The following is an 18,260-nucleotide window of genomic DNA, read 5'->3' as shown; positions in this document are numbered from 1 at the left end:
TCTTAAAAACATTTCTTATAATGAAGAAAAATTTGTTGTGAATTAGAATTTGTGTTGTGTATCCAGCATAACGTGAGGAAAAAGAAAATTTCCGCTCTTTTTTCAATGGCAGGAGTTACATTTGGCGTGTCAGGAGGCCAAATCTTTGAGCTGTGCCTTAAAATGTTTGATCTGCCTGCACTGAAAATTGAAGGTTTCGCATAGAGATGTTACTGTACAAGGGTCCATTGCCCAGTGGTGCACAGTAAGCCAAACACTGACACCAGTTTTGTAGCAGAGCAAAGGGGTTTTATTGCAGCGTTCCAAGCAAGGAGACGGGAGAAAATTTCTCAAATCCACCCTCTCAAAGGATAGGGGTTGGGTATATTTAACTGTAAGGAGACAGGATGTCATGGGGTGGTATGTAGGTTGAATGGAATATGCTGATTGCATGTAGGGACAAAAGGAGGTGTCCTCCTTTCTGGGCCTGTGCATTCAGGAATCAAGCCTCTTTATGGGACACGTGCTCAAAAAATGGCAGCATAAGGATGATGGAGTCGGGGGGCGAGGGGTTTCTGGGGGGTGTATCCTTACAGAGGTTACTTTTGTTTACTCTTGGTCCCTTCTGGGAAGTTGCCGGAATTCCCTGTTTGTTCCAGTCTTAGCTAGTCTTGTCCTTGGTCAGTCCGCTTTTGCAGAACGGGTTCATAAATAATCAGGTTAGCCAGAGTTCTCTTAGGGTAGATGAGTCAACCATTTGTTAACTTAATGTGCCGGTTTTAGGAATTCAGATTTCTGTCTTCTTTTCTAAAATGAGAGGATCTGATTACAATGGGCCTGAATTCCCACAGGGAGCTGAGAAAATGGGGCTTAGGCACTCCTGTTTGCCATTGCCCCCTCCACCACCCCACCCCCAATTCGTTCTTAATGACTTTGATCCTTACACTTGGCCCGCCTCACACATGTTACTTGCTGATCTCGGAAGCATCCAAGTTTGGGACCCTGTAAATTTCAGACTCCTTAGAGTTGTCAGGTTTGATTCAAGAATTTCTTGGTTTTTTGAGCATTGCCAGAGTGCTTTGATGATATAGCCTTCCTTTACAATTGAATGTATTTTTCCCTCTAGGATCTTAGTAACATTGGTCCTGCTTATGACAACCAAAAACAAAGCAGTGCTGTGTCTACAAGTGGGAATCTAAATGGTAAGTGTTTAAATGTCTCCTTGATGAAATATCTGTAAGCTATTGAATCCAGATATGCCTAGACGTGGGCATCCTTTGGGTCGACTCTCAACTGGATATTTACAGAGGCTTTAAAGTCCAGAACTCGGTTTTTGGAAGCTAGGTAAAGATTTGACAGATGGTAGTGGAGAAATTTTTGTCCCTTTACACCACAGTTTGGTCTCAAGTGAAACAGATTGAGCATAAAACAAGGTACAGGTTTAAGGTCAGATTTGCTGTGTTTATCTTAGACTCCCTGTCTGTATATGTTTCCTCATCACTAACACTTACTGTAGATTCAGTTGCTCTCTGCTCTTCCAATTCAGCTGTTATTTAACAAAGTTTCTGTGCTGGTCTTCTAATTTTTCTTGCCCTGAAACTTTAGCTTATTCCCATGACAGCAATCTCTACTGACCACCCGCTATAGATGTTTTTCTCTCAGTAACCCACCTAATGACAGGAATGGCCTTCAGTACTAATGGTAATCTAATGAAAGTTGGGGTAGCTGGGAGGTAGCCTAGCTATTCATCTAACACATGGTGTCATTAACTTGTCCTTCAGAGTGGTAGCATCTTAAATATGTAATCATTTCTACTGTTACTAATATTCTAAGAGGGGTTGGAAATAGCTAAGTGTATTGTTTATCTTTTTACACCATTTTTTCCCGTCTTAATTGTTAAAATTTGACAAATACATGGTGCCACTTCTGTTCTTACAGGTGGAGCCTCTTTTGGAGGTGAATTCCTCCTCTGTCTTCTTTCAGCCTCTCAGACTTAAGTATTATGTGGTTTGGAAAATGCTTTTTGCTGAGTTGTGGTAGAAGCTAAAACTAAATTAAAAATCTAAAGCATCGTGAAAATGGTGGCAATAGCACTTGATATGAAACAGTAGTTCCAGTTGAATGTTAGTAATTAAAAGCTTATACGTTGTCATATTCTGCCTAACATGGCCAGCGGTCTCCTTAGGATTGCTTTATTCCAGGGAAATCTAAAACTTCTCTCTTAAATTAATTAAAATACAACGAAAAATTAATAATTTTTTTAGGTAATTCAAACTAGAGATAACGGATGTTACAACAGTTGAGCATTAAACCTTTTTATGAAAAATAGGACTGATACCTGGTATGTTCCTAAAAGGTAGTTCTGCATAAATCTGGTCCTGTATGTGCAGAATATGACCTGCTCTCAGTGTCTTGATCCTTTCCATTGCAGCAGAACTGATAATTTCCAAGCTTGCCCCAAATTATAATACAGTACTCTATGGAGTTGTTTCCATAAAGGTGTTTTCCTGCAGTTCAGGGACACTTTCTGGCGGATGGAAAAACAAATTGAGAGGAAAGACGGAACTGGACAAAAATTTAAAGTACCTGTTTCAGAAATCACTAGGTAGTATCCCTTGTGGCCTTAGTATGTAGCTAAATTATTTTTTGTTTAACTGAAGTAAATTGTCGATTGATACTTGCTCTTCATTCCACAAGCCAGGTTAGTCTAACCTGAATTTTATGCATTGGCACGATCTTCGTAATTGTAAAACTTGCCTACTAAATTGAATGCACAACCAGAGTGGATACCTAGTAGCACTGGAGAGAAACACCTTTTTAGTATTTCCGTTTCTGTTTTCTATGTTTTATGTATCTTTGTCTTGTTGGGTCTTCAAGTGAAGTGCTTTAGCAGATATTGTGCCGTTATTATGTTATGAACTATATCATGCGTAGTTCAAGCGAGTGAACATCTACTTACAGCGAGGATATTCTTTGTGGATGTTTGTATTGATTTGGGTGGAAAAAAAATACCCTTGCGATTGTTTTTAGATGTGGGTATTTGGAATCTGAATGAGTGAAAATGCATTTGTGTCACATCCTCAGAAAGTGTTAGGAGTCATTGCAGTTCCTTAGGAAAGGAAGGTTGAGAAGGTAACACAGGCGTCATTAGTGCTAGGTTCCTCTGAGCTTACTGCCAGAACCCCGCGTTCTGAGCTGTGAGACACTCAGCAGACTCTCAGAAGCAGGGTGAAATCCAGTATGCTCTCAGGAAGGAAACCCTCCTGTGTGTGGTGTTACACAAATGCACGTCGGGAGTGTTAGTCCCCGGGGAATTTCCATATCCACGTGAAGCTTCTATCACAGCTCACTGAAAGTGGTCTGCCTTCTCTTCAAAGGGGGAATCGCAGCTGGAAGCAGTGGGAAAGGAAGAGGAGCCAAGCGCAAGCAGCAGGACGGAGGGACCACAGGGACCACCAAGAAGGCCCGGAGGTGGGCAGAACAACCCACTCCCACTCACCACTGCTAGACCATTCTTTGGTGCTGGCACGGTCCATCAGAGGGAAAAGAGCTGTACTCTTCACCAGCTCAGGTGTCTGAGATTAAAAAGCCTGTCCATTTTTCTCAAATCTTGAGCACTTTGAGGGGTCAAATAATCCCGATCGAGGAATCCTGTTTTACAGATTTCTGAAAACAGCCCCCCGGGTGGCAGTCCTGTGGGAGTAAAGTTCTGTTAAGACATCTTGAGAAAGGCTAGGTGGAGGAGAGGGAGAGGGGACCCAGTATTGAACTTGAGCGCCTACATGTCGTCTTTGTGCCTCTCACCTCATGCCTCTTCCCTTTGCTTGTTCAGGAAATCCTGGTCTTTTCTTACTTAGATTGGCAAGACAGAAGTGCTGACATCTCTTGAGTTTTATTTCATTAGTTTATAGCAATTAATATGCTAAAGGAAATTGCCCTGGCTCCGTTTCAAAGGTAGTCCCACAGACTAGAGAGTAATTTGACTGAGACGACTTGACTAAATTTAAAAGCAAATCCGTTTCATTTGCCTGTTTTGCCTGCAGAGGGCAGGATCATCTATTCGAGCAATGAAAAGCATTTGTGAAGTTGCATGTGTTTCGGCTGAAATCTAATAAATCGGATGTCCTTCTTACAGATTTGAAGGCATTGGAGCTAGAGGGGTTTTAGTTTCTTGATTTTATTTTTTCCTTTCTGCAGTGACCCTTTGTTTTCTGCTCAGCGCCTTCCCCCTCATGGCTACCCCTTGGAACACCCGTTTAACAAAGATGGCTATCGGTATATTCTAGCTGAGCCCGATCCCCATGCCCCTGACCCTGAGAAGCTTGAACTTGACTGCTGGGCAGGAAAACCTATTCCTGGAGACCTCTACAGAGCCTGCTTGTACGAACGGGTTTTGTTAGCCCTGCACGATCGAGGTATGTAAGGTATTAAGGTTCATGTTGGACCCAGATGTTACTTTGAATACTGCCCTCAGCTTTGTCCAGTCTGGAATTAGAGATATACATGTCAGTCTGTTACTGCCCACCCCCCCAGTTCTAACTAGACTCAGCCAGAACGTGCAACAAAGAATCTCCTTGTTCGTATCTTCCATAAGCTTTAGCCGTTTATATACATATATTTTTTTTTAACTTTTTATTTTGAACTTCTTTTATTTTATTTTTATTTTGTAAGTAATCTCTACACCCAGCGTGGGGCTCAAAACCCCAAGATCAGGAGTTGCCTGCTGTACCAACTGAGCCAGCCAGGTGCCCCTATTTTGAACTAATTTTAAACTTAGAGTAAAGTTATGGAAATAATAGTTTTAGTATATCCCTCCCCAAGCTTCTAACGGTAACATCTTACACGATTGATAGTGTAGTTATCGAAACCAAGAAGTTAACATTGAAATATTGCTATTAAGGAAACAAAAGACTTGTACATTTTGCCAGTTCCCCCACTAATGCCTCTTTTCTAGGGTCTCACATTGCATTTTGTTATTTCTCCTTATTCTCCTGCAGCCTTTAATAATTCCTCAGTCCTTGCATGTCTTTCATGACCAGTATTTAAGTGTATTAATCAGAGATTCTGTCGAATATTCTTCAGTGAGCGTCTAACTTTTTCTCATGATTAGACTGAGGTTATGCATATTTTGGCAGATTACCAAAGACATGAGTCCTCACTGCACCATCTCACGGAGGTCACGATGTGGATGTGTCTAATTGTTGGTTGTGTTGGCCATGGTCATCTGGTTAAGGTGGTTTCTGTGGCTTTCTCTTTTCCCTTTTGTTGTTAATAAATAGCTCGAGGAAAGATGCTTTGAGCTTTGCAGATACCCTGTTTATAAAGTTTTGCTCTAGTATCCTTCAGTGTATCTTTTCTGCAACAATTTTTTTTTAAAGATTCTATTTGAGAGAGAGATCACGAGCTGGGGGAGGGGGGCAGAGGGAGAGGGAGAAGCAGACTCCCCGCTGAGCAGGGAGCCCGACACAGGACTCAGTCCCAGGACCCTGAGATGATTACCTGACCCAAAGGCAGACGCCCAGCTGACCCAGGCACCCCTGCAACAATTATTAATGTGGTGTGTTTGCCTGATGATTTTTTATTTTTCTTCCCGTCTCCACTTATTTTTAATCGATTTTTATTTATATCAGTGTGAACTCAGATATTTATTTTATTCCATTGGGGTATACTTTATCTAGTTGCTCCAATTCTCCAATTATTCCTGCTTTGGCCATTGGGAGCTTCTGTAGGTTAGTTCCTGTGTTTTTTTGATAAGCCTCATCTTTTTTTTTTTTTTTTTTAAAGTACTTCTTTACTTTCTGGCATCACAAAATGTTTCTGGCTTATCTTGTATTTTCCCTGCCCCAGACCAAGTATCAGCTACCTCTCTGAAGAGCCCTGGATCCTTTGATTGGAGATTGATCAAAAACTCATGCTGTACTATATGCTGGCTGATTGAACATAATAATAATAAAAATAATAAAAGTAATAAAAATTAAAAAAAAATAAAAATAAGTAAAGACCTAAGTGTTAGGTATGCTCACCGGGTGTCTCTTCTAGACTCCCTCAATGGACGGAAGGAGGAGATTATATGTATACCAGCTGACACGTATCCATACAGGGCTCTACTGCGTTTGCACTGATAGCTTGGATTCCAGTCAGACACTACAGGGTTGTTCCAGCCCTCTGCCTTTCCTTATTTGTCACTTCTTTCTCCGACAGGGAGAAACCTGGCCCTGAGTGTCTACAGTGTATTCCTTTATTTGTTCATTTCTAAATGCACATGAAGTAGTTTGAGAATGCTGACCTCTGTGAGAAAGATTCACTAGCTAGCTTACAGCAGGTACGTCCAGTTCATTGGCTTGTGGCCTTGCAGTATCCCATCAGGTTACGTTCGATTAGTTCTGTTCTTTCCCACCTTCTTCAGGATGATTGTGGGTCTCATTTATAATAGTTGGGTTCATCTGATAGTGTTTGTATGCTGTTTTTAGGTTCTCCCACCTCTTGGGGAGAGAGAGTGTGTTTCAGGGGAGAGTTGTGAAGGGTCTGTGAAACATGACTGCAGTTCCAGGAGATAAAGTTGTACAAAAAGGTTAACTCAGGGCGCCGGGGTGGCTCAGTTGGTTAAGCGTCTGCCTTCAGCTCAGGTCATGATCCCAGGGTCCTGGAATTGAGTTCCGCTTCAGGCTCCCTGGTTAGCAGCAAGTCTGCTTCTCCCTCTCCCTCTGCCCCTACTTATGTTCTCTCTCTCGCTCTCTCTCTCAAATAAATAAAATCTTTAGAATATATATGTATAGCCGTTATACCATTATTATTCCTAAGATGAATAATAATTCCTTGATGATCTAATACCCGGTTCATATTCACATTTCCATGGTTTAAAATATGCCTTTCAGTTGTTTCTTTCAATCAGATCTAAACAGGTCATCTATTTACTGCATTCGAAAGCCCATTATTTCTTGGTTTAATGCTAAAAACTAACACTCGTAGGGGTGCCTGCCTGGCTCAGTTGGTAGAGCCTGTGACTCTTGATCTTGGGGTTGTAAGTTCGAGTCCCATGTTGGGTATAGAGATTACTTTAGCAAAAAATCAAATCAAATAAAAAACTAATACTTACATTGGTGCTGGTCATTTGGAAGTGAAGTAATGTAATCCCATGGTATGATGTCCATTATATGTGGATTGTTTGACTTCTGGTAGTGACAAACTTTGATAGTAGGGAAGGGCCAAATAAGTGACTTCAGGGTTTAAGAAGTGAGACTTGTCTTGTTTCACCATCCATAATAGTTATAATTCCAGAAGGAGAAAAAAAAGTGAGAACACTGGCCCGTAATAGTTAATTTGTTAGAATTTAGCATATTAGAATAGCAATGGCTGTTTGCTGTTTATGCTATTTATTGAGCCTTACAAAAATTAATGCTAAACCTGTATTGTATCTTTTAAGGTTTTTATTTCGAAATAATTTTAGATGTATAAAAAAACTGTAAGGATAGTACCGAACTTTTTTTTTTTCTCTGAACCATTTGAGAGTAAGTTTCCATGATGCCCTCCTGTTTTTGAGAGCTCGATGGTGTATTTCTTAACAAGCAAGGACGTTCCCTTTGTGTTAGTATTTAGTGTTGCATAACAAATTACCGTAAAACTTAGTCTAAAACTACAAGTGTTCCTTATCTCCCACAGATCTCGAGGTTTGGGAATCTGGGAGCAACTTAGCTATGTGGCTTGGCTCAGGAGAATTCATGAGGCTGCAGTCAAGCTCTTAGCTGGGCCTGTCAACTCTGAGGACTTGACAGAGGCTGGAGGACTTATTTCCAAGATGGCTTACTCCTGTCACTTTGATAGGATGCCCTCGGATCCTCACCACATGGGCCTCTCCGTAGACCGCTTATTCTCCCTCATCCGTGGAAGCCAACTCCTCCCAGTGCAAGTGACCCAAGAGAGCAGTAGAGTTTGGGTGTCTTCTGTGACCCAACTTTGAAGCTGGATAGTCGCTTCAACTCTTTGTTTTGTTAGAAGTGAGTCCCTCCATTCAGCCCACACTCAGGTGGAGGGAAATTAGGCTCCACCTCTTCAAAGGAAGAGTGTCAAAGAGTTAGGGGATATTTTTTAAACTTTCACATTCTTACAGAACCAGTATATCACCATCAAAGACAGGGAATTAACACTAATTGCTACCATCTGATGATCCTCAGGTCCTATTCAAGTTTCTCCGGTCGGTGCAATACTGTCCTTGAGAATCCCGTTGAGAACCATTTGCTGCATTTAGATGCCATGTCTCTTAGGTCTTCTTCAGTCTGGAACCGTTTTTCTATCTTTCCTAGACTTCGATGACCTTGAAGCTTTTGAAAATGAAAGGCCACTTGTTTTATAGAATATCCCGCAATTTGAGTTTGTCTGGTTGAAATGTCAGGATTTGATTCAATTCTGCATCTTTGACAGAGGTATCATTAAAATGGTGCTGTGCTCTTCATGTTGCATGCTGTCAGGTGGTACGCGATTTTAACTTGTCCCATTACTGATGGGACACTTTGATCATTTGGCTACCGTGATATCTGCCGGGTTTATCCACTGAAAAGTTACTCTTCCCCCTGTGTAATTAATAAGTTTTAGGAGGAGGTACGTCCGTTACTGTCCTGTTCTATCCTGGACACTTGCCTTGCTCAGTCCCTACCTAGTGGTTTTAGGGCTGAATTGCCCAGGAAAGGGTAAGGGAAGAAGTATTTGTATTTGAGAAGATAGAATTTGCCAAATAACGGGGTACCTAGGTGGCTCAGTCGTTAAGCGTCTGCCTTCGGTTCAGGGCGTGATCCCAGAGTCCTGGGATCGAGCCCCACGTCAGGCTCCTCCGCTGGGAGCCTGCTTCTCCCTCTCGCACTCCCCCTGCCTGTGTTCCCTCTCTCGCTGGCTGTCTCTCTCTCTCTGTCAAATAAATAAGATCTTTAAAAAAAAAAAAAAAGAATTTGCCAAATACCTAAGAAAGTTTTGCTAAACAGCGTGTATTTAATTTCAGGACGTTATCATTGTACCTGCCTAGCACATGAGCCGTTGTGGTCTGTGTAACAGAACGAGTGCTGGGCCACCCTGAGCTGCGGTGTGGTCTTGAACAGTCACGGAACCCGCTGCTCCATCTGCACGGTAGAAATGGTAGTTGAGCGGATCAGTCTGTCTACCTACCTGTCTACCTGCGGCAGTACTTTGTAAATCATAAAGACCTTTAGAAAAGCTAGACCTAATCGAAATTTTGTGCTTCCTCCAATAGAATTCAGACAACTTTTAGTGTTACAAACACTGTTTCAAATGCTTTTTCCTCAGTTAAGTCTTAATAGGTTTTGTGATGTTTCTACATTGATAAAATCAAACTCCATCACCTGGAAATACTGTCCTATCTGTTGTCATTTTTTTCCTTCACTTCCAAGTCCCTCCAGTTGGTTTAGCTTGTCCCCTTATCTTACATAATGGCCTCATAGTAAAGTTTCAAACCATACACAAAGGTAGAAAGACGAATACAATGAATCTTCATATACTTTTTACCCAGATTTAACAGTTGTCAAGTTTTGCCGTATTTGTTTTAGCTGTTTATTTTTGCACCTCTCTTTTTTCTGAATTTTTAAGAAGTAAACCTCACCCTACATAGTCTAAAAAAATACGCACTTCTAAAAGATAGGGGTGTTCTCTCTTACAACCACAGTGCTATTGTCATACTTAACAAAATAGATCATTCCTTGCTATCATCTGAATTCAGTCCATGATCGGATTTCCTTGATTGTGTCAAATATTTTATCTCCCCACAAAATGCTTATTAATTACAAAGAGAAAATAGTGACTTCATAGTGGAGAACCCAGTGAGGCACCACGTTAATCAAGTGATCGAAGTGTCACATGGGCGTTTTGACATCACGTGCTTCCTGATGGGCTCCACTGAGACGCACGGCATTATTGACTTCACTGCAGGTCCTGACGGAAAAGCATAACCTGCTTAAGCAGGAGGAAACATCAGACAAACCTAACTGAGGGACATTCTACAAAGGAAAGTGACCAGTACTCTTCAAAATGTCATGGTCATGAAAGACTTGAACTGTCCCAGATTGGAAGAAACTAAGGACACATGACAACCAAATGAAATGTGGGATGTTGGATTAGATCCTGGAACAGAAAAAGGATATTATTTGGATAATTGGCTTAATTTGATGATGATCTGTAGATCAGTTAATAGCATTGTATCAATGCCGTTTTCTGGTTTTGATCATTGTGTTATGGCCATAGATGGTGTTAACATTTGGGGAAGCCGAGTGAATGTATACTATTTTTGAAAGTCTAAAATTGTTTCAAAATAAAATATCAAGTCTGTTAAAGGACGGCTTATACAGGGGCACCTGGATGGCTCAGTAGGTAGGGCACGCAACTTGATTCCAGGGTCGTGAGTTCAAGCCCCACATTGGGTAGAAAACCCGAATTAAAAAAAAAAAAAAAAAAGATGGTTTTTACAAATTGGGTTCCAAGCACATGGGCTTATAATAATGGGCTTATTATATTGTAGGGAATAGACAACATAACTAATTTTAACCTATTAACGTAAATATCACATAGAAACGAGATTACCTGACCACTTTCTTCCTATTTTTTCCTCTCGCCTTTGGCTGTATCTTACGTTGAGATTTTGAAACTCCTGAACTAATACTTCAGATTCCTGACCTGGTATTTCCAATGTTTTACTTTGTTTTGCTGGAGTGTAGGAGACTCCGGTCTTGGGGGCAGCTGTCTCAAGTGCCTCCAGTAAGTTGCAGGCCTTTGTTCTCATCCTCACACTGCAGCTCCCCAGCTAAAGATCTCTGATGACCGGCTCACTGTGGTTGGAGAGAAGGGCTACTCCATGGTGCGGGCTTCTCATGGGGTCCGGAAAGGCGCCTGGTACTTTGAAATCACAGTGGATGAGATGCCGCCAGACACTGCTGCCAGGCTGGGTTGGTCTCAGCCCTTAGGTAAGTGGGAGCTGTCGTGTGGACGTCACAGCAGGCGGAGAGGTATAGACCACCTGGCTGAGCTTCGTGACTTTTCGGCTTATTGGATTATGGGCATACAATTCACTTCCTAAAGGACTGGGTGGTTTGCAGTTTTGTAAAACTGACCGAAAAATAAAATGAAAAGGAGTACAGTTTTTTCTTTCAGCAAACCAGGGTTGATTTGCAGTCTTTTGACTTCCCGTGTATCTCTTTATTGGGACAGGTAACCTTCAAGCTCCCTTAGGTTATGATAAATTTAGCTATTCGTGGCGGAGCAAAAAAGGAACCAAGTTCCACCAGTCAATTGGCAAACATTACTCTTCTGGCTATGGACAGGGAGACGTCCTGGGATTTTATATCAGTCTTCCCGATGACACAGAAACGGCCAAGTCATTGCCTGATACTTATAAAGATAAGGTGAGTTTGTCCTGAGAGATTTCTGGGTTTGAAGACCTGTGGCCCGGTGAATGCCTGCAGCTGTGGCCTGAGTGTTCTCTTGTAAGGCTGAGTATTCTCTTGTTTTCTTGTAAGAAAGTTGAAAGAATTTTGAAGTCTGTGTCCAAATACCCATCACCTAGATTCTGCCATTGGCCTGTTATTTGTTCATTCCTGCACCCACCCATCTGTCCGTCCATCTTGTGTTAATGTGCTTCAGAGAATATATACCTCACCCTGCCTGTGTACTTCAGGATGCCTGTCATTAGAGTTCAACCTTTATTTAGTTTTTTCTTTTGATAGAAGACTTACATAAAATGAAATGTACAAATTTTAAGTATATATTCACTGAGTTTTGAGTTTGGCCTAAATCCCTAAGGAGACGTTAGAATCTTACCACCCCAAGAAGTACCTCATGCTCTTTCCCAATCAGTCTCAACTCCCATCCCTACAGAGCCAACCACTGTCTTGAAAGTATTTTTCCCTACAGTAATTTTATTCCGTTAGTTTTGTTTGTTCTTATACGTAAGTAAATGGAACCATGTACTATGTCGTCTTCGTATCTGGCTTCTGTTGTTTGGCATAATGTTTTTGAGATTCATTTATGTTTTTGGGTGTATCTGTAGCCTGTTTCCTTTTATTGTAGAGTAGTATCCCGGTGTATGAATGAATACACCACAGTATATTTATCCACTTTCCTATTTTTAAAGTATTTTTACATTCCAGTATAAATAACATACGGTGTTATACTTGTTTCAGGTGTGTGATAAAGTAATTCAGCGATTCCGTGTATCACTCAGTGCTCATGATAAGTGTGCTTTTAATCCCCTTCACATATTTCACGCATCCCTCTACTCACCTCCCCTATGGTAACCACCAGTTTGTTCTCTGTCGTTGAGTCTGTTTTTTTGTCTCTTTTTTTTTCTTTGTTGTGTTTCTTAAATTCCACATATGAGTGAAATCATATGGTATTTTCTTTCTCTGAGTCACTTATTTCACTTAGCGCATTGTACTGTCTAGCTCTATCCATGTTGTTGCAAATGGCAAGATTTTGTTCTTTTTTATGGCTGAGTAATCGCCCATGGTGTATTCTCCACATCTTTACCCGTTCATTCATCTGTAGATGGACAGTTGAGTTACTACCATAATTTGGCTGTTGGAAATAACACTAAATAAACATAGGGATGCATGTATCTTTTTGAATTAGTGTTTTTTATTCTTTGGGCAAATACCCAGTAAAGGAATTACTAGATCAGGTGACTCCATTTTCCTGTGGGATGGACACTTGGGCTATTTAAAGTTTGGGGCTATTAGGAATAAAGGTGATGTGAACTTTCTTGTACAAATGTTTTTGTAAACGTGTTTTTGTTTCTTTTGGGTCAGCACCTAGAAATGCAATTACTGGGTAATAAAGTAATATATATTTATTTTTAGAAGCAGTTGCCAGACTCCACTCCCAGCTACGATGTATGATAATTGTAGTTGCTTCACGTTCTTGTCAGCATTTGTTGTCTGTCAACTGAATTTTAGCCATTTTGGTGGGCTCTTAGTAGTGTCCCAGTGTGGTTTAAATTAGCATTTCTTTGATGTGCTGAATAGCCATTCATCTATTTTCTTTTGTAAAGTTTCTTTTCAAATATTTACCTTTTAAAAAATCAGGTTCTCTTTTTATTGAGTTATAGAAGTTTTTTGTATATACTGGATTACAGTTCTGGTTAAAAGTGGCTTTTTTTAAATTTTTTATTTTTTTAAGAGTTTGAGAGAGAGCGCGCGAGAGCACGGGTGGGGAGGAGAAGGAGGAGCAGGCTCCCTGGTGTGGGGCTCGATCCCAGGACCCGGGATCATGACCTGAGCCGAAGGCAGATGCTTCACTGACTGAGCCACCCAGGTGGCCCTAGAAGTGGCTTTTTTAAAAAAATTTGGGGGGGCACTGGGTGGCCTAGTTGGTTAAGCATCTGACTCTTGATCTCAGCTCAGGTCTTGATCTCAGGATTGTGAGTTCAAGCCCTGCATTGGCCTGGGCATGGAGCCTACTTAAAAAATACATTTTTTTTTTCTCCTAGTCTGTGACTTGTTTATTTCTTAATGGTGTCTCCTGATGAAGTTTTTAATTTTTATGAAATCTATCAAATTTTTCTTTTACAGGTATATTGCTTTCTGTGAGTTAATCATTCTTTGCCTACGTTCCACTCATGAAGATATTCTTCATGTTCAAAGGAAAACACGGTGTTAGTTTTTGCTTTTAGGTCTCTGATCTACCTTGAATTACTTTTTGTGTATGGTGTGAAGTAGGGATCAAAGTTAATTTTTTCTTAACATATCGATGGGTGTCCAATTATTCTAGCACCAGTTTTTGAAAACTACCCTCATTTCTTTGGTGCCCTTTGTGAAAATCAGATGATTTTGTAAGTAGAAAGTAGAGTTTGTTTTGGGGCTCTCTGTTCCATTGATCTCTTCGCTGACCTTCATGCCATACCCCACCGTCTTGATTACTGTAGCGTACCTTTAGAGTAAGTCTTTAAATTGGGTAGTGTCAGTCCTTTTGCTTCTTTCTTTGTGTTTTTGTCTGGTGTGGGCTTTTGTCTGTGTGTGTGTGTGTGTGTGTGTGTGTGTGTGTTTAATTTTGAACCTATTAATAAATGCCTAGACTTTCTAGAAGGATATACAAGGACACAAACAGAGATTGCTTTTGGGAACGGGAAACTTGAGTGTTGAGGGACATGGTGAGAGAGGGGGAGATACTCTTCATTTTGTGTTCTGGTAGATCACTTAAATTTTTTTTTCTCCTGTGTTTAATGTATGTATGTGCTAAGAGATTCAAATTTTTAAAAATCAATACCATCTATTTCCCTGGGAGTGAATAGTTAGGTTTTTGGGAACTGGCAAGGAAGAGGTGACCCGGAGACCACCTATAGGAGAAGCAGGTAGGGAACTAGGGTGAAAGGAAGTAGCCCTCAAAAAATGTTTTTCTAGAATAGGAGATTTTAGGCTCAGTAAACTTGTTATTTCTTTCACTGAGACTGTTGGGGGGGGAACAACTATGAATTAATTTTAGTTTAATGGGTGTTTTTGTTGTGGTGAAAGTGTGTATGTGTGTGTTTCCTCACAAATCTTAGTAAAGACCTTTTTTTGAAAATGTTAAACAAATGTGTGCCATCTGGTACTTTTCAAGAAGTACATAGTTGTTTAAAATCTAGCAAAGCTAACCCTGCATAGATTTTTTTTTTTTAAAGATTTTATTTATGTGACAGACAGCCAGCGAGAGAGGGAACACAGCAGGGGAGTGGGAGAGGAAGAAGCAGGCTCATAGCGGAGGAGCCCGATGTGGGGCTCGATCCCATAACGCCGGGATCACGCCCTGAGCCGAAGGCAGACGCTTAACGACTGCGCTACCCAGGCGCCCCTAACCCTGCATAAATTTTTAATTTCTGTTGCAAAACATAAGGACTACATGCTATTTGTGTGAATCTGGCTTTTTTTTTTTTTTTTTTTTTTTTTTTAATTTCATGATGATGTAGCTGATGCTTCAATGTTCCTTTTTTCCCTTTCTTTCTTGGTTTTCAAGGCTTTGATAAAGTTCAAGAGTTACTTGTATTTTGAGGAAAAAGACTTTGTGGATAAAGCAGAGAAGAGCCTAAAGCAGACTCCCCATAGTGAGGTGAGTCATGGTCATAAAAATGTCAGAACTAGAAGACTTTGAAGGTTGGGACCAACCTCCTGATTATAAGAGTGAGGAAAATGAGGCCCAAGGGGGCAGCAGAGCGAGCTCGCTCTCCTGCCTGCTGTGTTTGTGCTCTTCCTGTGCCGCTGTTCTAAGAGGGCTCATCGACGTTCTTTTAGGAACAGTCTACAGAGAAAAGGGTAAAAACAGCAGCCTGCTGAGGAACTCCACAAGCGATTGAGGAAGCGAGTCAGAGATATTTATTCTTCTCAGAGGAAGGATCAAGTACAGAGGGAGGAACACTGGAATAGGAGAGGATCTTGCTGTGTGACCCAGAGGCAGCAGGAGCTGTCATGGTGCATTCAGTGTCTTCTAGAACTTTCCCTGCTTCCTGTTCCAAGGTCGATGGAACATCTGCCCAAAGTCCTCGCATAAATAAAGGCTGGCATGACTGGACCAGCCACAGGGGCCGAGAATAGAAGGAGAAGGGGTGGAGGAAAATTTAGAGCTGGAGACATTTTTCCATAACAATTTTGTGAAGCAACCTGGGACAGTAATAGAAGCGAATGTAGGAGAAAATAAAGTAGGGTTCCAGTTGTTTTTAGGGAGAAAAAGTAAAGGGAAACAGTTAATAGATCTAAGGATCATACAGCTAGATAATTCAGCCTGGGAGCACATTGCTCTTGCTGGGAGAAACAGGCAGAGAAAGTTACTTCAGAAAGAAGAGCCTTTTCTGAAGTCCATAGATAGTGGTTGAGAGAGAATATCCAGAATAATTTCGAAAGAGAAAGGACAAAGAAAATGAGGATTCAGAAACATAGAACATCTGAAGAGATTTTCAAAAGGGAAATACGGAAGTGAGAATCTGATGCAAGGGGGGGGACAGATAGATAAGCTTACAAGGGTGTGGTTCTAAAGAATGGGTGGAAGACCAAATTCGTTTTTATAAATACAGTGTAACGAGTAATAGGAGAACAGGTTGGTATAAATAGGAATTCAGAAAGCCAATAAACCTGAAGAGTGACTAGACGCGTGCTCTGAAAATCTGAAGCCCTGTAGCTATAAGACATGCCGTAGCTACCCAAGCTATGTGCTGTCCTCGGAGGACCTTGTTGGCATGGGGACAGCACTGCTAAAGGGTTCTCCAGGGGAGTTCTTTTTCAGTCTGTTTGTTCTGTTGCAAATTTCTGAAGTAAAACCACGGTTTTTGTTTCAGATAATATTTTATAAAAACGGTGTCAATCAAGGTGTGGCCTACAAAGATATTTTTGAGGGGGTGTATTTTCCGGCCATCTCGCTGTATAAGAGTTGCACGGTATGTATCATCTGTTCGTCCTGTGAACAGGACTTGAGGGGAATAGGTGAATGGTTGTGTTGGAAGAGCCATTGATGTGAGTTCCAGAAAGAAGTCTGAGTAGCCCAAGAGTGTGATGGGAATGTGTTCCTACTGTTGGTACTGTTGGTTCCATAAACGGTTGGGTGTCTTAGGAGGTATTTGCTTGGCTAGATAAAAGACTGTGCAGTTAGCGTGCCCCATACTTTTCCTTTGAATGTACTGCGTGGTCAGTGTTCTTGTTCAGTGTAAAGCATATGAAGTTTATACATGCGTAAGTCAACTTGGTGGTACAGGTCATGATAACCCACCGCCATTGGTTAGTAACTCTTGGTTACTTCATAGTGTGGGTTTTCGTGTGTGTGTGTGTGTGTGTGTGTGTGTGTGTGTGTGTGTGTTTAATATGATCCAGTATGAAGGAGACTCTCATGAGATCCTGTTAGGTTTTGTTGTTGTTTTAAGTGGTTTGAAAAGGTAATGTCTGATAGTTCCCACGTATTTTTAGTCTGTAGGTAACCACCATTTAAGTAGAATAAGGAAATCTTTTGGTTATAAACAGAAGTCAACAAAAGTCTATTTTATTTACCTAAATTTTGATGGATGTTAGGGTGTTGGCCACTTTTAGCAATGTTAATCTGTTTCTTGTTCCACTTACACCCTGAATGTCATAGCTACGTTTAAAAAGTTGCCATGTCCCGTTAAACTTTTTCACTCTCTTCTGTGTTTTCATGTCTGCTTGAATGGAACTGTCCCAGGTTTCCATTAACTTTGGACCTTGCTTCAAGTATCCTCCAAAGGATCTCACTTACCGCCCTGTGAGTAATGGCCACGGTGCACCCTCAGTGTCTCTGCCGCTTCCTGTTGTAGCTGTTCTCGGCGCCTCATTCCTGTTTCTTGTTCCTCCCACAGATGAGTGACATGGGCTGGGGCGCTGTGGTAGAACATACTCTGGCTGATGTCTTGTATCATGTGGAAACAGAGGTGGATGGCAGGCGGAGTCCGCCATGGGAACCCTGACCAGGTCCCTCTTTCTTTGCAGACGTGGACTTTCTGGGGAATAAATTGGGGAGGGGGGCCTGTTTTTGTTTTGTACCTGTTGCAAACGTTCTCCCAAAGACACTGCAGAACGTAGCCTTGGCTGTTAGCAAGTTAAACGTGTGGGTGAGACTGGGAGACACTCCCTGCCCTTCAGCACTTTCCCCACTTTTGGTGGCTGCTTCTGTTTTGTGTGCCATATGCCAACCACTGCTGACCCTAGGATCCCACGCGCTCCCTGTGAAACTGGTGCTGTACCATGTATCCCACCAGCTGGGACTTGATACCTTACTGAATTTTCTACGGAGTGAATGATCTTGTCCAAGTAGCTAACTTATTTAAAGACATTTCTTTTTGTGGCATTGCCTTCATCCCATCTGATTTCCAAGGAAGTAATAGGCCTGTTTCTGAGAACAGCTAAAATCAATGGCTGTACATTCCAGATCTAAAAGGTCTTTCCTTTTGGTGTGGGTTTTTATTCATTTTGAAATATTTTTGAACACTGGGGTCTCTGAAACTACTAGATCTCTAGAACTGTAATTGTAAAAAGAACTTGCTTGCAGCTTTAACAATTAGAAATTCTTCCCAAATAAAACTTGTCTTCAAGCGTGTGTGGCACTTTGCTTCCCTTCTACGTTGGGTTCCTCTTGGGACAGGGGTAGCAAGGTGGACAGTCTGAGGAAGGGTAGCCGGAACTGGGGGAGACAGGCACTTTCTGACTCTATCCCAAACCCTCTTCTCTTGCTTCCATTCTTTCCAGCCAACTCAACCACAGTCTTTATGCTGTCAAATCGGACTCTCGAGGAGGTGAACAAGAGTTCAGAAGGGTTCGTGGGGT

General features: G+C 41.4%; 1 protein-coding gene across 1 annotated transcript in view; it reads left to right on the top strand.

Moving 5' to 3' along the window:
- Nucleotides 1-18,033, top strand: part of ASH2L (ASH2 like, histone lysine methyltransferase complex subunit) — a 28,174-nt gene extending 10,141 nt beyond the window's left edge. The window contains exons 8-16 of the mRNA XM_026508344.4: nucleotides 1,106-1,181; nucleotides 3,357-3,450; nucleotides 4,177-4,394; nucleotides 10,770-10,937; nucleotides 11,182-11,375; nucleotides 14,959-15,051; nucleotides 16,271-16,369; nucleotides 17,143-17,202; nucleotides 17,297-18,033. Coding sequence (XP_026364129.2) covers nucleotides 1,106-1,181; nucleotides 3,357-3,450; nucleotides 4,177-4,394; nucleotides 10,770-10,937; nucleotides 11,182-11,375; nucleotides 14,959-15,051; nucleotides 16,271-16,369; nucleotides 17,143-17,202; nucleotides 17,297-17,404 — 1,110 coding nt within the window. The 3' untranslated portion in view covers nucleotides 17,405-18,033. The remainder of the gene's footprint in view (nucleotides 1-1,105; nucleotides 1,182-3,356; nucleotides 3,451-4,176; nucleotides 4,395-10,769; nucleotides 10,938-11,181; nucleotides 11,376-14,958; nucleotides 15,052-16,270; nucleotides 16,370-17,142; nucleotides 17,203-17,296) is intronic.
- The last annotated feature ends 227 nt before the right edge of the window (nucleotides 18,034-18,260 follow it).

The sequence above is a fragment of the Ursus arctos genome, unplaced genomic scaffold (assembly GCF_023065955.2).
Source record: "Ursus arctos isolate Adak ecotype North America unplaced genomic scaffold, UrsArc2.0 scaffold_27, whole genome shotgun sequence".
Classification (NCBI taxonomy): domain Eukaryota; kingdom Metazoa; phylum Chordata; class Mammalia; order Carnivora; family Ursidae; genus Ursus; species Ursus arctos.
Note: the sequence above shows the minus strand (reverse complement) of the source record. Positions and strands in the feature narration are given on the sequence as shown.